Source organism: Ornithodoros turicata, unplaced genomic scaffold (assembly GCF_037126465.1).
Source record: "Ornithodoros turicata isolate Travis unplaced genomic scaffold, ASM3712646v1 Chromosome12, whole genome shotgun sequence".
Taxonomy (NCBI): domain Eukaryota; kingdom Metazoa; phylum Arthropoda; class Arachnida; order Ixodida; family Argasidae; genus Ornithodoros; species Ornithodoros turicata.
Window position 1 is genome coordinate 319,952 of NW_026999301.1, and position 22,581 is coordinate 342,532.

At 44.3% G+C, this 22,581-nt stretch overlaps 1 protein-coding gene across 2 annotated transcripts in view; it reads right to left on the reverse strand.

The window, feature by feature from the left end:
* The window catches only part of LOC135371660 (uncharacterized), a 68,884-nt gene extending 51,456 nt beyond the window's left edge, over positions 1-17,428 (reverse strand). For both annotated transcript variants that reach the window (XM_064605641.1, XM_064605640.1), the window contains exon 1: positions 16,950-17,428. In XM_064605641.1, the coding sequence (XP_064461711.1) occupies positions 16,950-17,190 (241 nt within the window). In that variant the 5' untranslated portion in view covers positions 17,191-17,428. The remainder of the gene's footprint in view (positions 1-16,949) is intronic.
* Positions 17,429-22,581: the final 5,153 nt, after the last annotated feature.

Below are 22,581 nucleotides of genomic sequence, written 5' to 3' on the forward strand. Positions count from 1 at the left end.
TTCACCGCAAACGTCATTCCTATAACCAACGGCGGCGTCGACAGTAAATGATGATCACCCACTGTTCCCAAACCTCTATCCGCCAGTAATGATGATGATAATGATGATGACCGAGCGTCGCTGTTCGGGAAAGAGAGAATAAATGGAAGGAGTGATGGGCCTGACATTTTCGAGTCTGCCGTCATTCTTAAAGTTCATCCAACTTCCTCGTAATCATCGTTAACAGTTGTTCCGAGTGGAGTGATTTCGGGATTGATAAGTTGCATTCTTGCGATGACAGTATGAGCGTCTCTGTTCCACTGTGCAGCAGCTGAGGTCGAAGGCTTCTACCTGTAAGGTATTGAGATATCTGAACCACTGAACGGTGTCCATTAGTGAGTAGTACGACTGGTGGAAGCTCTAGGCGAGCATCGAACTGTATGTCTAGCTAAACGCGGCGACTGTTTGATAGGACTATCTGGCGTGATCATCATGAGCAATATTTGATGAGGAGCAAATTCTCTATTGCATGTTAGCTGTTTCCCGTGCTCGACATAATCAGCCTTGAAGCCCAGGGCGGCACCCTAAGAAAGTCTACCCGCATCTGCTTGTCATGCTGAACATTGTGTTGTCTACATATAGAGCTCTGAAGGACGTTCAATCCTGGTGCATGTCAGAGTAATGGAGCATTGTGACCAGTGCTGACTCTAAACATGTGCGGCCGCACCAGGCGCCGTGCCTTGAGAGGCCCCGTGTCGCGGGTCAACATCACTCACTAAAGCGGAAAAGATAGCGCTCCCGAAGCGTGAGTCCAACGCGCTGCCCATTACATCAAAGGCCGGCCTTGCAACGCTAGAAAAAACTAACAAACCGATTTATTGATATATTGATTGTGATATAAAAAGTATGGAGATGGGAGACCCGACAAAGTCGTGTCAGGCTACTCCAGTGCTCGTGAATAGAAAATAAAATAAATAAACCACACAAAAAAGTTCAGTAAAAGAAATAAGAGTTCCAATGAACGTAGACTAAATACACCAATGACCCTCATCACACTACACAATGTGCCCTCGCCTTAAAGGTCAGATCCGGGGATAGATTCATTGTTGCACATCACAACAAAAGCAAGCAGGCACAAATGTTGCTGCCTACTTAATGTACCTCCAAAATGGTTTTGACAAACACACTGTCTTTGCGTAGAAATTGATTTTCTGGTTTGCCGTCCGGTCGTCTGCTAAAACCACTGACGTTACGGTAAGCTTTCGCTTTGGCTCTTCCTGGCTTATTCACTTCAACACAGTTTCGGAATCGTCAGGCTGAAAGGGAAATCGAGAGTCGCTCGTGTATACAAGCATCACGGTCACCGTTCTTTTTGTCTAAATTTGATCATCATCGTTTTCCTTCGGCTGTGCACACAACATCGTCTAAGGTGTCAGCTTGTGAGAGATGCGCTGTAAGAAAATCGCGAGAATGCAGTGCACCTTGCCGTACGAGCAGGTACGCTAACAACAAAGATGTTTCATACCAAATCACCAGTTGATTTCGTGCGTGATTGGGTGGTACGAAACCAGTGGTTGAGTGCTCTGAACTTATCTAGGCCATAGTCATGTGTGCTCGAAGCATTTTGCATCAGAACAAGGGCGTTCACCTGACGGCCGATTTGGAGTCGAAAAGTCGCTGAAAACGAATACGGCACCTGTCTTGTTCGACAACGGCAAAGAGGGTAGCACCAAAGGACCAAAGTTGCAGGTAGCTGTCCTCACGATCTTGAACACTAATATGAACATGTGGACGACAAATGTGGGGCTGCTCAGCCCTACTGTACGCGGTTGTATGTAAAACTACGCAATTTCTCAGATAAGTTTGTTGCGAAATTGCATGAGTTTGAAGGAGCCTGGGCGCACTGAAGACGAAGCAGCCACAGCAGCTGAACTCAGCAACAACTTGAGGGTTCCTGTTCTGAGACACTCTGTGTTTGTCTTGACTTCTGTATGATCACTCTCAGCGTTTTCCCAATCATGGAGCTGCTCCATATTATACTTGCATGGCAGCATTACTCTTCCTCTTTCAAGGCCGGCTGTGTCTCTGAGTGCTGTTTGTTCAAGTTGTCATATAAGGTTATGACGTGCCACAAATTCCATTGTGTCCTAGGTCACTGAAGTTGACTGCAGCAACCTGCATGCCTTCAAAGGGTGCTGGAGTACAATCTTAAAAATGAACTTCGCCGCATAGCACGCTTTTAGCCAACCATCATCTCGAATGATATCGTTATCTGCTCTGGGGGCTTAATCGTTTCACACGTTCAACTTAACGGCACGAGACAGCTGAACGAGTCGTTCAGGCTAACGAAACGAGCAACTTTATCGACGCTTTGCGTGGTCGCATACTGTGCTGCTCGTGAAGCTTCTTCTTTGTGGTTATTTATACTCACGTATACTCACGTGTTGTGATTTCACCGCCCTGAGCGAAGAGCAGTGGTGGTGGTGGTGGGTGGCGAAGAGCAGGCTGGCAGCGAGGCTGCATCTTCTCTGACCAATAGGACTGTTTCATTTGTTCCGATAGCTCGCGTTCTCGTGCTCTAATACATGCTCATTGCGTTCCAATGTTCGTTCCCAGGCACGTTCGTCATCTTCTTTTTCTTCCCGTTTCAATATATGGCTCGCTAGTCGTGTGAAAATAATTAACAAACATGTACATCACTGTAAGGATAATGGTCGAGCTATACGCAAAAAATTGTAAATCATTTTCCTACCCTGACGATGGTGTCGCGTGAGAATGGTCTTAAGTATGATACGAGAACTAGTGTGTGCTGAGTTCTAGTTCACGTGGGAGTCCGAGAACAAAATATTTTTTGTAAAGGACAAAATATTTTGTCCTTTACAAAATATATCTGGTTCAGTTGAAAGGCATCCTGACGCCTAAAATAAAATAAATTCGCAGTGCAACAGTTTTCTAGTGAGCTTGAACAGAACGTCAGTGAACTGTTTTAATTCTATGTTAGCAGCGTGAAGCAAGATAATGTTATGAAACTATTCAAGACAATCGACCTCAGAAAATCCACAGAATCCTTTGATCTTCCTTTCATTGCTACATCAACACTATGTCCGCAATGTACTATTAAACAGAACAATTCGAACACTACTATATGCATCCATTTCGGCTTTGTTGTTCATCACAACTCCCGTAGCTATCAAGACTGAGTGAAGTACACGGTCACAAGTCCTCACAAACGGTGCGGAGAGCGTTTCTTGGCGGACGGAAGAACTTTACAGAATCTGTCTCGTCCAGTTGAAAGGCATCCTGACGCCATCACGTCCATGGGGCACAGTTAGCTGCTTGTGTGATCGCCCAAGCGAAGAATCACTCCGCCATCTTTCTTGGGCAGCTTCAACGTCAGCGTGTCGTTACGAATAACGAAACGAAGAAACTTATCGACGCCCTGCTGTGGCACAATCCCTGCTCCTCGTTTAGCTTCTTCGTTGAGGCTATCGTGCTCGCAACGAGCCGTTACGTGTTGTGATGTCACCGCCCTGAACAAACTACAGCTGCCAACGAGGCTGTAATCTTGCCGACCAATGAGGTTGTTTAATTTTGTTTGGATAGCTCGCATGGTTTGTCTATGGCTTGTCGTTGTCACTTCTTCGTCTTCTTTCTCGTCTTCATCTGCATCTTCTCGAGAATATCTCACAGCCCTCATGTAACCACTGGTGTAAATACGATGAAAGGGGGAGCATGTCATTTTGTACACAGTCGTGGAGCAATACATGTTCGTTTCTGCAGAAATTCCGTTTCTGCAAATCTCCAAATGAAGTTGTTTCACATTCTAACGAGTGGGTAGACCCACTCGTTAGGCAAACGATCAAATTTGATCATAACTGGACCAAGAGATTACGCCCCTGTCACTTTAACGAAAAGAGCGCGTCATACACCACGTGCTCGAGCTTCCGAGTGCCTCGCGCCTCGTTAGATCATGAGCCACGTAGGCGATGAAGCCTGTGAGCACGTGAACACATTCGTTAGGCAGACGACACACGTCGGTCGTTACGCGAGCAAGAGACTACGCCTTTGTCCCGTTAACGAAAAAAGCGCGTCACGTGAAACGTGTCACGTGTTCGTGTTAACGAGAGCTCCGCCCTCGTTGGCTCGCGAACGATGGAAGTGATTAAGCCCCCTGATTTGTTGAAAACGGGAGGCGTACGCCGTTTTTGTGACACTTATGAACAGCATAAGTGTCACAAGAAAGGCGTACGCCTCTCGTTTTCAACAAATCAGGGCGTACCGGCAAGCACCCAGAACGGCAGTCACGGCGAGCGTCGTCGTGGAGTCGACAAGACGCCGCTGGTAGGTGTCGACGATGAGACGAAAGTGAATGAGAAAATCTACGCCGAGGATTGGGTGCGAAACGGCGGCCACAAGGAAGATCCACCGGAACTGTCGGCGTAAACCCAGGTTTAGAGTCAACGATTTTTTAGCATAAACAGGTATTGCTGAGCCATTTACTGCGGAGAGGTGGTGGAGTGGCGGCCGTCGTCGGTCAGGAGCACGTGCCGGTAACACGCTGACTTGAGCGCCGGTGTGCACAAGAAAACGGTAGCCGTGCGGTTTGCTGTCGACGAAGAAAAGGCGACCTGGTTGGTGAGTTCGAGGATCACTCGCCGCCGTTAGTGATCCTCCTCGTCGGTTCCCGGCCAACCACACGGACGGACACAGTTGCGGGCCGAGGCGCCGAAGTTTGCGTGGTACCAGCAAGGCGGTGTGCTTGAGATGCTGTTGAGGCAACTGTTGCGAATCCGTGTTCGGCGAGGAGAGCGGGGTGACGAACTGCGTCGGCGTTAACGACGAGGCGAACGGGGTGATGGCTGACCTTGAGGAGACAGAGCGGAACCGACAAGCAGAGCGAGCCGTCGAATTTCCTCGGTGAGCGCCGAAAGCTGGTTGTGAGACTCGGCCAGCTGTGAGCAAGGTGGCGAAGGAAGCGAAGCTGCTGCAGGCGAAAGTGAGTGCCGTGGAAGGGGTTCCTGGTGGTGGGAAGGAAAGGGATGGGAAATGATTAACACAGAAGAGCCAGTGACCTCCATTACTGAGTCAGCGAAGGTGGCAGGAGCAGCCAGGTCAAGATCGGAAGCGGTAGTCAGAACCATTTGGACTTGGCTTGGCAGGCGTTGAAGGAATAACTCCTTGAGCAGGGCGCTATCGAACGTTGCGGCACGTGAACCAAGCAGATTTTCCATGTGCCGCAGCATCTGCGACGGACGGCGATCGCCAAGTTCCTCGCCGGCCAAAAGGAGTTGAAAGCGCTTCCGTTCAGAGGCCATAGGCCGGCTGATGATTGCCTCCTAAAGCGATGAATACGGTTGTTGGTCCGACGGTTGCAGCAAAAGGTCGGAGACCTCCATGGCAATGTCGGGTGGCATCACCGAAATGACGTGAAAGAACTTGCGATTTTCTGCGGTTATTCCAGCCAGGGTAAACTGGGCTTCCACCTGGGCGAACCACAATTGGGGTTGTTGGTTGAAGAATTGTGGAAGACGGACGGCGAAGTGACCGAGGCTGGACCAAGCTGCAGGGTCGCCGCCGGCTGAGGGTGCTGCGTGTTCCATAACGGGTGTGTTCCATAAGTGTTCCTGTGTGTTCCATAAGTGTGGCGGAGCGAGGCAAGGGACTACCGAGAGAAACGAAAGCCAGACTAAGAATGATTTATTGCTCACGCACAGTGAGTGTCGATGCTGCTACAATCTTATGTAAACGTTTGCCGCCATTTAGGAAGGCTTTAGATAGATTTTAATTGAGGGAAATTTATTTTTTTCAATCGGACTTTGAAAATTGCAAAGCGAACCTCATTTTTTTCCGAAAATATGAAGTTATCCACGAATAACCACAGTCCCTACAGACTACGCCAGTATCGCAACAAAAACAATAACAAAAAAGTAAAAAGAAATTGCTTGATTGTCGCAAAGAAGAGTGCACGGAAAGTGCGGGGAGAGGAGGAAGTGTTCCCCCCGTGTATGTTCACCTTTATTTCCCGCGCTTTGACCTAATGCTTGTGACAGCCGTCATATCACAGACACAAGAAAACAACCGTCTTCTCATAAAGAAGGCAAAACAAGTGAAGGAGGGGACACTTCCTCGTCCAGACGCATATTTCACGCCCTTCTTTGCGACAATCAAGCAGACGGGGCTAAAGCGGAATTTCTACTTTTTTTTTCGCCTACTTCTGTTGCGATACTGTGCATAGTTCTTTTTGTGTCTGCGGTTATCCGTGGAGAATTTCATATTTCTGTTAAAAAAATGAGGTTCGCTTTGCAATTTTCGAAGTTCAATTGAAAAAAATAAATTACCCGCAATTAAAAACTGTCCAAAGCCTTCCTCAATGGTGGCAAAAGTTTCCAGAAGGTAATTGCCGAAAGTCTCAGAATCCTCCGACGAGTACGTCGCCAATTAGAAGTTTTATCACGTTAGGTGAAACACCCTTATAACCCCCACTCGCCACGGCCAGTCACGTACGCCAAACCAAAAACACATGTGCTCCCGACACTGCATTCCAGGAGCACTCTAACCTTCCGTTAAGCTTCAGTTAACATGCAGTTATACCCCCCCCCCTCTTCAGAAGGCGCTTCTAGGGGGAAATAACACTGTTGAAGGGGAGCAGAGGTCACCCCTCCCACGGAGAGACACTGCGGACATGGCAAATAAAGTTCTATGGCTCTCAACTGCGGGGAGGAGCGGGACCAGTAGGAACGTTTAGAAACTAACGGGGCGTTACCTCTCTCTAATCTTAAAAAAAGAAAGAAAAGTTTGTGAAACCGATTTTATCAAGAAGCCCGAACCGTCACAGTTGCATACTGTCTTCCAGAGGATGTGGAACTCAAGTGCAAAAACGACATCTATGCTTCTCTCATAGTTTTTTCTAATAAAGATGCTGTAAAGGCTAAAACCCGCACTGCATGTATAAAGCGAATGCTTTCGCTTCACCAACAAAGATGACCCCTACCATGCAGTTAATTGTTATATAGCGAGCGTTAATTATCTGGGTGAGTGACGGAGCTGCAGCTGAAGTTGAGTGGCCTCTTCGTATGCTGTCTGCGAATGGTAGACGAAATTCTTGATAACTCAAAATATTTGGGTAACTGAACCTAAAATAGGCGGTGGCTCTTCAAGCAGCAACCACGAGAGGAAAGCTTAACAATAGGAAATACTTTATTAGATCAGCAAGTTGTATTATGTAACGGATGGAGGAGGAGTTCTTCAGGTTTACTGTCCCCCATTGGCAAAACGCCTTCGCGAAATATAAGAAACGAAAACAGGAGAAAATGATTCTACTTCTGCTTATTTTGCCACACGGTAGTATTTCTTCCCATGGTGACGACGATGGTTCCCGCGAATAAAACGAAATTACGAAGTTTTAGTCTTTTTTCTCAGATTTTGTGACATTAACGTGTATTCCATACCACTACAGGACGTGAGAATCCCCTATAGTTTCTGACTTGAAAGAATGTAACAAATGATTTCTGACGCACTGCTAATGTCAATCATCCACAAATACAGAAGTCTGAAATGGCGAGGGACGCTCGGTATAATGAGAAATAGTCTACATTGATTAATTATAGGTGCTTCGTTCGACAGCGTGCAGGATTTTAACGATACATACAGGGAGTTTTTTTTTAATACAGATTTTTCATTAAAAAAAACTATAAGGGATATAAACATCATATGTTCATTTTTATTATCTCTGGCCGGCGGACGTTCTTGGCCATCCCTTGGTCAATCGTCGATTGACTCTGAAAATCGTTAATTAACTTTTTAATTATAAAACATGCAAGGTCGTACCAATGAGAACGTTTGGTCCCTTCAGTCACCTGATACCCTTACCGTTTTCAGAACAAAAATCCGTTCGATAGAACGGCCGCAAAGAAAAACAAAATGTGAAAGAACACAATTTTTTCTTTATTTTGTTCATTGCACACCTTCGGAGACGCGTCTTTCCTTCACCCCCAATGTGAGAGGGTGAAGGAGCACAGTGCCGCCTCATGCGTTCAAGATGAGCTCCAACTTGCGGAAACAAAACAAGGAGAGATTATCTGGAGACGCTATCCGAGCTGCCCTTCTCTTCGGTTGCATCTTGAATGATATTGAATTTTATGAAGAGTTGCTCTGCGCTGTGATAGCAAGGTACATTAGCTATAAATCGAATCGTTTTCTTTTGTGCCAGGAAGAGTTTGTCGATACAATCCTTAATAGTAGTACCCAAGACCAACTGTGAATACACAAGATGCGAATGTATGAGGCAATTTTATGTGTATAATTTGGCCTTTAACGGAAGTAAATGTTTTTAAATCGAAATAATATCCCGATTACTCTAGATATATTTTTGTTGTATAGTTAAAATGTTCTTCCCAAACCAGTGCCTCTTGAAACGAAAGGCCCAACCTTTTAATTTTGTCAGCGGTATTTATTTCAATGTCTGATATCATTAAGGGGTCATTACAAGTAACCGTCATGTTTTTTGGATGCTAATGAACAGCTTTTGTGTTAGAGGCATTTATTCTTAAAGAATTCGCAATAAACCATTTAAGGACGTTATTCATTTTCCAGAGTGAATCAGAAGCAAAAGGCCCTTGTCCGAAAATGCTGGTGTCATCCGGATTAGTAATAATTTCCCCGCCAGGTATCGCCATGAACAAATCATTAACGTACAGAATAAACAACAATGGCCCAAGGATGCTACCCTGTGGCACTCTGGCATTCATTGGAAATGTAGATGGAGAAAAATTTTGAATTGTAACATATTGGTGACAGCTTGAAAGGTAAAACTTAAATAGTTTGTAGACAATGCCACGAATGTTGTACTGAGGAAGCTCTGTAAATAATACTTCCTGGTTTAGAAGATCAAATGCATTGGTGTAATCAATGTAGACTCCTAAAGTTGATAATTTATTTTCGAAACCAATTAATATGATATCCTTTTGCTTCATTTCTGCTTGCTCTGTTGAACGCTGTTTTCTTAATCAAAATTTACGATCATTGAGTAAGGAAAATGCATATAAAAGCAAATGATTCAGCAGTGTATTATTTTTCGAGACGAATAAAATGGAGTGTGCATATAGTTACCAAGGGAATTGCCATTGCACCCTGTACTAATATCAATAACTTTGGCAATTTGCAAGTGTGTTTCGAAAAATAGTTAATAGCCGTGTTAGTAACATTGTTAAAAATGTGTGTCAATACGAGGCTAATGATATCGATTACGAATCTTATCAGTCTCACCCGCAACCATCCTTATCGGTGCAAGTGCTACATTTCAGGTTGAGGAACGACGAATAAACCTTGATTGTCTGTTGGGTTTAGAGAAAGAGATGGAACTTGCAATACGGCTGCGTATGTATCAGTGTAACTCCAATCGTGGGGAAGTCGCCTGAGAATTTAAAAATGATATACATTGACTTGTGAGTTCAGTACCTTCCAGCGTCTTACCATGTATGTTATTTGTCTGCGAGATACAAGGAGTTTTCGGTAAAATTGTCTTCAAGTTTTCCCACATCCAATCTGATTTTTTACCATATCTATAAATGTTCGAAAGCAGTATTAAAATATTCAAATTTGGCGCGTCGCCAGTTTGCATTTAGTCGAATACGATATTCCTTAAAGCTGTCAAGACGGTCTTCTAGATTTAAGGAATTTATTATAGATTTTAATGGGAATGATATTCAGAAGCCCCCTAGCCGTTTTACGTATTTTTATTTTATTGTTTACTGGTTCCTACCAACCGATGTCTAAAGTGGCGGTGAAAAAGGCTGCGGAGCTTACAAATAAAAAGACAATGCATCAATAAAGTGGCTTGTTAGATAACATCATCCCAATTAATGGACTGTACATCCGGTCGAAATGCCTGTGAATTGCATTCACTTACATCTTGATAAGTGAACAAAGATTCTTCTTTATGTGTTTGTTCCCTTTGTTGCGGAATGCCAATAAAGATACGAACGTAGTCGCTCACGACAGAAATGGTAACATATGAAATGGGTAGGTGATGCTCGTGACAAACAGGTCAGTAAGTGTTGATACACGATGATACATTCGTTACACGTGCACGATATACGCTTACATTAGGAAACCCTTTTGCTTCCCGTAATGTATTGACCGACTGCTGTGCAGTTGATATTACCACGGTCCCTTGATAGCATCAAGGCACCGTGATATTACTATGAACATGAAAGAACTGATGTTCTGAGGCTGGAACAACATAGAAGGGACAAACACATACAAAGCTTGAGGCTTTGTATGTGTTTGTCCCTTCTATGTTGTTCCAGCCTCAGAACATCAGTTCTTTCATGTTCAACAGTTGCCACCTGCGTCGATCCCGTCGTATGAATGTGTGTATGAGTGAGCAAAAATATAAGAGTGAAAGGAGGATGAGTGAGAGAGAGTGGCTGGTTTGTCCCTTCAGATGACGCACCCTGGAAGTCGCTGACTAGACGTGTTAGCTTAGCTCAACTGGTAGAGCCCTGGACCGGCAATCCAGAAGATGTGGGTTCGAGTCCTACAGCTAGCTAACCTTTTCAGTGACTTTCATCTTTCATCAGTGGTATTACTAATAAGCCTACGTTAAAATCATCCCCAAAAATTACGTCATATTCATTATTCTGAACATTGAAAAAAAAAAACAAAAAAAAACATTCGAGCATTTTTAGAACTGCCTTAGTTAGACGTAACGACCTTTCTCTATTTTTCTGTTAAATCAGTTTTTTCTCCATAACCTATGTCTCGACACTAGTGGCTCCATTTATCATAAATATCGCGTCATGACTCTCCTAATATTGAGTTGTCGGCTACGTGGGCAGCTGCTACAGGTCTCAACTTCCGTTGTGATTTAAAATTGCTAACTAGCGCCGACAATTAAACGTCGCGTTCCTCATGTCTAATGTGTCGCGTGTAATGGGATAGTCTACTACTCTCCAGCGCTGAATCACCCTGTCATAGTCACGATTTATGAGTTGTTGTTAAACATCACGTTGGCTAGTAGACATTTACGCTGACCTTTTCCTTTGATAAGGGTTTTATGGCACGTCACATGCGATAAAACACAATGATGATCGAATGACGTCTATATTTCAACACATAAAAACAAGTACAGGGCAGCCTATCCTCGCATATAGAGTGGTTTCCTTGTCCAAGTCCGATCCAGGAGGGAGCCGTAACAAGGAGACCTCGAATTCTTACCGTATATCTATCTTCACTAGTGCTGAGGGCAATTTGTAGAAACTTTTAATACACGGTGGGTCCCATAGCTGGGAACGCGAGTGCGTTACGCGTGCCTAGAATAACCGTGAGCCTGTGGACCGAATCAAAAACACCCTCGATATACACAGCATTCTGGAGTCACGCTATGTAATGAGCGGAGAACCCTCTCTGTGTACACACTTTTCTAGTCTGAACAACAGCACAGCCCACAGGCAGGATGCTGGGGACACAAAAATAAATTCATAAAAAAGAGAGAAAAGAGCTTCAAAACCGTCAATACACAGACTTAGTGACGGATACCCCTGTTCGACATTCAAAGCAGGACGCCTTCTCCGTGCTTCCGAAGTGTCCACAGCGAATTTTCACCTGAAAGGTTAACCAGTTCCACTTTAGAGAATTTATAATGCGCTTCTAGGGCCCCGGTGTACGACATATTTTGAAGATGATTCATCATGAAGCATCCGGTGCCTCTTTTACTTAAAGTGAGCACTCATTCTTCGTTCTCAAAGTTTGCCGGCTGCACAGCCAAATGAACCCCAGCAATCCGGAATCTGACACAAGTATTAACACCTGCTGCGCTCTTCGCGTGTCTCCATCGTAGTCGCTTTCACGCATAAAGTCGGAGTGAGTGGCCAGAGTAACCAGGATGTATTGCAGTCTTCCCGTGACGCACCTGACAGCGTCTACTATAATGAGGCCTAGCGCTCGCTAATCACGAATAGATAGATGGGTATAGGTAAGACAGACAAGGAGAGTCCAGTCCTTGTAAACCGCGGCTTGCTTGCTTCGGTAAAAATCTCACACATATACGAGTACGTTTGCACATAAATAGCATTATAAATACGCTTGTTACTGGAATTCAGACAATTCAAGGTAAACGTTATTTGTTGAGGCTTATTAGATTGACGCGGACCTGTGCTCTACGCTATATAGTGAATTGCAGGGTAATTCTTCCACGACCGTTTATTCGCTGCTGCTCCTGAGCAACACTGGGCAGCAAAGGACTAACCCTAGGAACACGCGTGATACAAGAGTATTTCCTGTGAGACAGGACAGACATGTTCCGCGTTTAGAAAGGCATTTTGCAGATGCCACGCTACAAACTCGCTAACGCAACGGATACGGTAAACCTGTCTAATCATTAGGAAAATTTACATATTAATAATCGTGAGCATCACAAGATGGTTCGAGTTTTAGAAAGTGGAAAATAAGAAACGTTTCTCCGGTAGTGTGCCAACCATTCTGGTGCGATGATATCACTGTATGTGTTACACTAATGAAAAGCCGAATAAGGATCATTTGTAATGCCAATATGTACTGATAAAATCAGACTCGAGTAACCTAAAACACTCCATACCCCTAAGCTGCAAACGTGAGGGATGTGCCCCTCCAGGGCCATCGAAATGTTTCCGTTCATAAATGATAGTGTTTAGGTAAGAATCCGAATTCAGAATGGTGCATAAAATGAAAGCACTCCTGTTTCATCCGATTGTGACTGGCAGCCCCTCGAGTAGGTTACACGAAGTACAGAGAACTGAGGCACGTATATCAAACCGGAACACGAACATGGGGAAATGATGGTGACTGTGCGAAATACACATGGGGTTGACTATTAGACATCTAAAAACTAGTATGTGCGTTATTCCTCCTAATAGTGCATGGCGCATAAGTGTTCTTACCGTGAGTTACATGTCACATGAAGCGGTGTTTGCTTTTCTTTATTTTCTTCTTTTTTGTTTCTGGGAACGATGTGTACAACCATACAATAAACCGCATGGCATCTCGCGAAAGGTGTCCATTTCTAATGGAAAATATTCGAACAAAGGAGTACATATTACCGCGATTCATTTTTCCTGTTTCGTCAACCATGTTATCATTGCGTTTCTCTCCGATTTCTTATTCGACGTCGAATTTATAGAACAACCAGTTTGCTTTATGTTAGGCATGGCATTAGGTCGGAATTGATCGTTTAATTTCAACACCAGAGATTGATACTTTTACAACCGAATTAGGCTTTAGATGCGCTCGCCGGGTGTATGAATTCGCACTGTATTTTTTTTTTTTTCATGCATTCGTTTTTTCTTCGTTGTTTGCACACCACGTACCGAGGCCCCGGCTGCTGGAGGGCATCATTAAATGGCTGATCTGTTTGCTTTGAACGGCGAATTTTCGAGGGCTACTTACATAAGAAGGCCGATCCATTGCACTTCTGTTGAGGCTGGATAAGTATCATGGCTGTCGTATTCCATAGCTTCGAGATATGGTATCCAAACGCGAGGAGTTTTACATTTCATCATCCACGATGTAAATCTTCTATTTACACGTACATCTAAAAAATAATAATAATCGAAGTATATGCAGCACACTTACTGTCTAACAAACGAATATGTTCCAATGCAAGTAGCGTTTCGTAGGTGAGAACTGCCGAAATCGAATACTGACAGATGTCCATACAAACCCGGTTCATACATTGTTTGTGAAACACATTGCGATACGAATATGTCCAGGTCAGGATTCGTCCTATCAACTTGATCGACATCGTGACCATTTGTATGATTGAACCTATAGCCTAATTTACATTTCTCTCGGTTGTGAAGATAGTCATTAGCACATTTTCCTGGATCGAAAGCACCCAACGAAAACGACACGATAACGGAAGCTGTCGAATCCAAGCTCACACAGTCTTTTTACACATTTCAAGTGCATCTGTCTCGTCCTCTGGTATACACCCTTGTGGTGAAAGTTTCACACCATACAGAAGTGTGTTTTGTATATAGCTTCTAAATGGTGGATTCTACAAGAAAAACACAATTTCAAAGGGCGTATCCTACAACGAACTGTATTGCTGTGCCGAGTATTCCGTTTAAGGGAGTATTCAAGGGTTTCCGATAGTTGTTTTCTAAATGCCTTTTTCAATACTATTAGTACACTTTACATTTTAGCATGAGAAATAGAGGTATGCGATGTCAGCCGCTTGAAGAAAACGCGCGTGTGGCTTACTGCGTTACCACAACCGCCGATGTGAATGATCTACTGAAAATAAATATTATTCTATATAGCTTTCGAACGTGCAACCACTGTTAACCTTTGTCATCTAAAATCGTTGTGACGATCAATTAATCGCGTTCGCAGAAAATGCGGTTGTACGCGTCTCAAACAGGAAGGCAACTGAAAACACAGCATGACCCCGAATTTTGCCCGGATGAAGCTTAGCTTCGCGAAAACTTCGCATAATTCAATTTGCGACACGAGGTATTAGGGCTGTTTTGAAGGACTGACAGAACTCCACGGAGAGAAAAGGCTTTTCTGCATTTATGCAAATTTGTGCTGTATAGCGGACGTTTGAATCTTCTCAGCCTCCTAATCCAACAGTGGGAATAACAGCGTGGCTATACTGAAGCAACCAAGCGACGTTCTTCAGCCCTTTCATGAAAGTGTATTCTTTTGGCTATGCTTACCGTGACTAAATGACCACTTAATTGTTGGTCGACTGCTTGGAGGCGAGCTATTGACAAGCGGTCTGTCTTCCATAATGACCGACCACGTATTATACACATACGTATCGACAAACACGTTCATATCAGGTTCCAGCAAGTGTGCACTGGCATGCGTGCTCTCGTACGACGCATTGCTAAACCTTTCTTTCCTAGCCATACCATCACCAAATTTGAATGCACTATGTCTAAAAGCTGAAAATGAGGGGCAGCCACATCAAGATAACGTGACCACACCGATGTATACGAGTAATAAAGCGGACGGAGTTTAGTAAAACAACAAAGGTCGCCCTCCTGGGATTCGGCCTGGTGATAACTAGGATAAAGGAATGTCAAAGTGGAAACACAATACAATGCGCCTTTCAGTATGATATGCACGTGTCACCTGTAATTATACACATTCGTTTCTTCGGGTGAGAAAACATCAGATATCCCTATTGTGTGTATGTTGCAACTACGTGCTTTTATTTCCTGTTCCCAAGTTGCATCATCGAATGCCAAGATTGTGACAATATATGTAACGAGTGGCACTAACGATAACGCATATTTCAATTGTGCATTCAACACTCAGAACACTTTCAGATACACCCACCATTACTAGCTCTTAACGCGGTGTAACCTCTGACCTGCAACCAGAAGGTGTCAACTTTTTGTCAACAAAATATGTCAACTTACTTCTGTTGAATAGGTTGACGTTATCCGGATCTACATCATTGTCTTTCTCAATGAACTGGATTTAGTGACTGTAATATTGGGTGTGGATCGCAAAGACTGCTTTACAATGGTCAGATCGAGGAAAACGTAATTTCGGTCCACACATTGGAAACATTATGTATGTCTCATAAACATCACGAGGTTCTGCTGTACAGCTTGGGACAAAAGTTTACCGAACACCGGAGTGTCGCATTTCTTTATGGGAGCGACACCCAAGTAGCAAACAGGAGGCGGACACGCATACTGAGAGATGGATAGAATAGCCGGTCACCCGTTTCTTATTCGGTCACTTCCGAATAGCTATCACAGGATGCCGCTCCGATGAGGAAATACGCGAGTACCGTGTTCCGTAAACCTTTGTCCCAAGCCGTACCCTCCTTTCGAAGCAATATGCCACAAGGATATAGTTAACGTCCTCAACCTCAAGTTGTCTCAGTTTCTGGCATTACTAAGGCGCTTGAGCAGCCCAAGATGACGTGGCAAGAAACATTTCTCTCGCTTGATTCGTATTACTATTAATATTGCTGTTACTAATTCATATTACTTTCGGTCGAAGATCATACTTTCGCTCACGCTCACAAGGTTGCTTCTTCAGAACACCGCTAGCGCTTTGCCGATATCCTCATCTGGGAAAACAGCACATGTACGAGACCCAAAAGCGAGGAATATGAAAACACGGACGTACCGCACCGTCTCCCATGGCTTCAATTACAGCGGCGCAAAACCCCGAATCGTCCATAATTAACCTACACCTGCGCTCAGTGAGGCAGCCCTTATCTCATAGATGCCTGCTTGGTCACGTCATTGGTCACGTGTCTTGTTTCCAAGAATGTTCATAAATGGGAATACCAACATCACCGTCATTCAAATACAGTGTTGTTGTTCTATCAGTTGTGAACATGAATTTCTGAAGCGAAGGCACACAGACAACAAAAACACATACAATCAAGAAGTTCACACGCTTCCCTGTTCTCATAGTTCTCAATTGAAATCGCGTTTTTCCTCACTTGATTCCCCTTTTGCAATTCGAGCTGTGGAGAGGATATATCTTTCTTTTGCATCACATAGTGCCATCTATCCAGTGCAATACGAAAGCTGTGCAAGACACATCTCGCAATTGACAAGCTAAATAAACTTGCCACATGAACTGTGGCAAGTGAAAAAAACAAGTGTTGTCCCGTGCCCCTATATGAGCTGCCGTGCATGTGGGCAAGCTGATGACCGCCGATACTCCTCGCCCTCCACTTGCTCCAAACACAAACACCATCACTTTCAACTTTCACAGCTGCACATCTGGCGACAAGCCCGCCCCCTGAAGATGAGCCTCGCTTTGCGGTTGCAAATCAAAATAAACAGAGTGTGCTGCCACTCTTTCGCGCCGCTCTGCTGTGTGTGCTATCGATCCACCCGGCACTCATCCGAGAGACATTCTTTTCTTTTTCACGCGCCGTCCAAAGTGCACTGCATAACACTGCGGTCACTCGTAGCATGTAAGCCAATAACGTGCGCAAGCACCACGCTTACCTGCGCTGTAGATCCGGCGGAATTTGAAGTACGTCGCTTTCAAGTTGTTAATCTTAGTTTTGCAGTCGATGGAGGAGCGTTCGTATCCGTGCATGCGCAGCTTGTTGGCAATCATTTCCCAGATGACAGAATGCCTGTAGGCGGAGTCGAACTTCTTTTGCGTCTCTGGATCGCTCCACAGTGTGATGAGAGTGTCACTTTCCGCGACGCTGAAATTCTTGGACCGGCGGGCGAGCTCCATGTTGGACCTCACCCGGTCGCGGGGTCTCCCGCCAGGGCGGCGCCTCAGTCCTCCCTCCGCTAATGATAGTTACCAGACAGAGCACGCCGCCATATTGGGAGGCCCAAAGGAGACGCGTCGTCTGCTACTTGCACAGCTGTCGGTTTTCGTCGGCCAACGCAGATTGCTTCGCATAGCGGCGTCACTCCATGTGCGACGCACTCACAAGCGGCCCGAATAGCGACCGCTCGACTCTGAGCGCAACAGAGCCGCCGGTTTAATTATCATTAGGGGCAGCGCGAGGGCGCAGGCGCGGATTTAACGACGTTCAAGGCGATGGTCTCCATGGCGACGCGCCCCCTCCTCTGCTGCTCCTACAATAAAGGTTTCCCTCTCTCTCTATTTACAACTATTATTATCGACCAGACGCGACTAGACGATAAGAAGACTGGCCGCTTTTTGACGTTCCGTCGTGGCTTTTCTATGCCCTCTTGTAATGATGTGCTTTTCTTACGATCGTCTACCCGTCATATAACCACGGACATCCAACCAATGCGGCCTCGGAAAACAGCTGAAGCGGTGCTACTTGGCTCGTACTGTGTGGCTATCGGTACGCGCTGTCATGTGGGCATGGAGACCTTCGCCACACTTGATTTCAGTTTTCTTATCATAGGTGTGTAAACTCCAGTGCCCCGTTTAACAATTTTCCCAAGAGCTCTACTGCAAACATGTTGCCATTGCCCGATATAACCTGCATTCAAAAACAGTGGCAATTTGGGCAAGTGGGTAATGCACATCAGAATTAAGAATTAGTGCAGCAGAAGACACACGCGTGTGTCCTCTGCTGCACTACTTACCATCCCGAATAACTTGGTATTAAACTTATATACTCTGTTATTTGGCGGAATTTGTCAAGTAAAAACAGACTGCATGCGCATTGTGATTCCCCCCCCACGGAATGCGGCGTCAATAAAGGCAGCGTATTTCTTCGGAATACGTAATGACGCTACGATCCCCTTTGCGCACGTTTCGGTTAAGAGGAGCACAAGAAGGATATCAAACTGAAAATTTGATTAGTTAAAAACAAAGAATAATATGAACACATTGTTCTGTCTACATTGTTCTGTCTGTGTTGTCTTGTATTGTCGTGATGTGTTGTAATGACGGTGATCACGAATTCTGGATAACCAGAGTACCGAACTTTTCTACAGATGCACTTCGGGAGATTAAATGCTTTGAGAATACAGCAGAACATGAAAAAAGAAAGAACAAAGGAACCGCAAGGACAGAGTGGGAGAGAGAGGGTAAAAACAACTGGCTACATCCACCCTCTTTAAATTTCGCAATTTCCTTGTCTTCATTGTCTAACGACGGATGAACCTCCGCTATTTGGAGACGGAACTGCTGTAGTCCCCCATACTCAATATGGATTAACAGAGCCTAAAGGACATAACATTATCTCGGAACCTGAGAAATTTGCAGACTGTTTTGTCACATTGTAGGAAATGTAGTAACGGTCGCGGCGGTCTTCACTTTGATAAATATAAACGCATACTTATAACGAGTAATTACAAGCAACGTATTTTATTACGAAGTTTTATTACAATAGAACAAGTCCACAGTTCAAAGTCTCAAGACGGACGGACCTATTTTTTCATGGATTGTTTGCGTGAACTGCTGGTGTGAATTACGCAACTATAGGCAACCGCGCCCTGTAAGGAATAAGTATAAATTAGTGTAAACTAATAATATATTTTATCTTATGTATATGTTTATCCAACGACACCGAAGAGGTGCCAGTAAGGAGTTTTACCCCCTTTTTTAAAGTTCCGTCCAATATAACAACATCGACCTTTTGAATATTGAGTTGCGAAAGCAAGGGCGTTTCCTTTGCGCGATAAAAATGATGTTACAATTCTAGTGGTTTTCTTTTCATGTATTGCACACTGTGTTACGAATATAACACAATTAACATATAACAATAACAATAAAGTATACACAATTAAATACAGGATGGGTGCTCTAAAATGTCAGCCACGTCTTCACACGTGAAGTGATATCTACTTGACAAACAGGCTTCCGCTGCCACACAGTAAATAATTTGAGTCAGAGAAACGTACAAAAAAATCGTGGTTGCCACGCACTGCGTAACCAAATAAATACGACTACGGAAACTTTTTTCATCGCGCATTTCGTATGCGCTATACCCACAGACGGAGACGAAAGCTTGCGTGGTGGTATCTATTTGTTACACAGTGCATGATAGCCACATTTTTTTTGTTTCTCTGGTATAAATTATTTACTCTGAGGCTGCGAAAGTCTGTGTGTGAGCGAGGTATCGCGTCAAGACGGTGTCATGTCACGCACGAAAATGTGACTGACCTTTTAGAAGACCCACCCTGTATAATAATGTACACGTAAATTACAAATTGCGCCAATAATATAGAATGATTTATCTTGTTAGGGATCTTTGAATCCTTCTTGATAGCTCTCTGGCATTCGACAGCCACATGTCTAGAAAAACTGGTACTAGTATGCGCAAATGTGGTCGTATCACTATGAGTTTTGTTGAACCTACATGCTTATTTCGCTTTTCATTGTTATTGTATTTCCTATTCTTGGATTCTCATCTGTTGCTTGGAACTGTGTTAACAGCACACTTTGCAGATATCGAGCACGTTTAACGACGCTTTATCAGTGTTGTCTATGACCGGCACACTGTCATCAGCACTTACTATAATTATGAACATATCCTCCATAAACTTGGTTTGCAAACCCTTCGTCGTCGTAGAACCTTTACAGATTGTCTTTTCATTTATAAAGTATACACTGTCTTTGAATTACTACCGTTGGTCAACATCAATGCACCTTACCGTTCAATAAGATTTCACACTGTAGGACGTGCATACAAGTTATGTGCCAGAGTTGTACACGTTACTGGAAAAAAGTTATTGATTACAATTACTGTTACTACTGCGCGAAAAGTAATTCTTTACCGTCACAAATTACTTCATCCAAAATGTAATACGTTACCTATTAAAAATGTAACGCGTTACTTTTCCCTCTACTTTTAAATTGTGGGCTACAGCGAAGCCAACAATCCTGCTGTGAATGCAACCATGCTGCTCTGGTTGCGAATTCTAATATGAGACACCAAAATACATGATAAGTAAAATTCACAAATACATTTGAAATCAACATGTAAAACACATTACACGCGTTTATTACAGATTTATATACACGTTTAAAAAAACATCGCAACATCCGCGTCGAAACATCCGCACCGTTTTGTTTAGAGATGGGACGAATCCAGAATTTCCCGAATCCGGATCCGAATCCATCGAAGGTTCTGCGAATCATCGCATCTTTCGAATCCTTTCTTTAAAAAAGTTTAGAGACAAAGGGGCAGTAAACACTTCTACCGAAAAAAAGTTTTCAAGCAGAATTTGATATATTTGTTTAATGAAAAACAAACTAAATAACAGTTCACTTTCAGGAGAAAATTCACCCATATACTACTTCTTAAATGTAATTTATGTAACATTATTTCGTCAATTTCGTAAGGCCTGCCATGCACTGTGCGGCCGATCATCTCTTCTGGCAGGAACATCGCTCTCATCAAAGAGCGTGCTAACCTGTGAATTCAAAGAAGAACATTAGGCAAGGGCAGCAGCTGTAGATACACCGTAGAAGACATTTCTCTCTTGCAAAGAGTTAAGTTCTCACTAGTGACCCCACGGCACACAGAAGGCACACCAGCAGGATGAAGCCCAAATAAGGGTTATTCCAGCTCAAACATCTGGAGACCGTGGCTCGGTCACGCATTGAAATTTTTTTTATGGGTACACCCACTCGGGTTCATAGGATATGTGCAAAATATTTTACCTATAACCCACAGTTCCCTCCAGTAGGTGGTGCCAAACATTGTCGCAGTGAATAAAACAAAAGTCATGGCTCCAGCTTCTCGCGTTTCAACCACTCGGCGAATTCGAAAATCCTTAATACAATTTTGATGGAGAAATGCAAATTCCATGCCTGTCACAATTCGAAGCGTTTCAGAGCAAAGGCATTGGGAGAAACGCAGTTCATGAAGTGCCGCAAAATCACAATTCATGATTTTTTACTTGGCTATCCGCATCAAGCAGGGTAACGACATTTTTTTTGTTCACAGCACACCATGTAAATAAGACATCAAAGCAGGCCTGTACATTCAACTGACTGACACTGCCGTACTGCACAGACTCCTCGCTGGCATCCTCCGCTGTCGCCTTGTGTAGGAGGATAGGATAGGAGGATAGGATAGAGGAAGACGACGAGGTGGTAAGACGTGCACTGTTGCTGCTCTGTTGTTGTTAGGCCTAACCGAATTCTTTTCTTTATAATTTTTTCACTTTTCGTTGCTTGTAACTGGCACTTTGTGGTTGTTGTTGCGAAGCCGTGTCTCCCGGTTGAGACACCGGCTAAGCTAAAATGTACGACAACCAAGATGACCGCATCTTGGTGTTCAAAGTGCGAGCCCTGCAGGGTTATTTCGGAAAAGATTGGTTGGATGCTTGTAAACGTGTCGCGCCTGGTAAAGTTCGTGGTGCGCAGAATCAAGGGTATGGTTATTATGAGGTGGTAATGAATGATTTGGAAGGAGTGAGGTTGCTTAAGGAGTAGGGATCGGTTGTGATTGGGGGGAAAAAGTTGATGAGTTTTATTTGGGAGCAAAGATGAGGAGGGTCACGGTCTTCAGGTACCCGATTCATTATCCTGACACAGACTTAGAGAAGGAGCTGGGGAACTACGGTGTTGTAATTAAAACACAGAGGGAGAAGTACGGTGGTGATCACGAGGACTGCGAGACGGGTACGCGTTTCGTTCTCGTGGAGCTTAGAGGGGAACTTACCAACTTTTTGACGGTGAGAGGGACACGTGTTGAATGTCTGTACCACAGGGGTTACACGAAGGTGTGCTAAGTGTGACGCGACAGACCATTTCGCTCGTGACTGTAAGGCCCTTAGATGCCGGTGGTGTGGCACCTATTATGAAGGAGAATGTGGGAAGTGTAAGGCAGGAAAGGAGAGGAAACGGAACGTCCCAGCCGACGTTAGGGTTTCGGTGTGGGGAGGAGTTCCCGATCCTGTTCACACTCCGTGGATTTCCAACGAGAATTTTCCTCGTTTGGGAAACACGGACAAGGACATGGAGGGGAACAATGGTGTCGCTCAGGATGTGCAAAATTCCGTAGATGTGGATGATGGTGGTGAAAATTCGGTAGAAATGCAGGAGAATATCGCGGGAAAAGAAGATAAAGAAAATCAGCGCGCACTTCAGGAGGAAAGTGCAGTGGTTCATCAGCTTCAGCATCAGAACAAGCAAGATGCTGAGGATGACGAAAGCCAGGGTACGGAGGAGTCGGAGGATGTA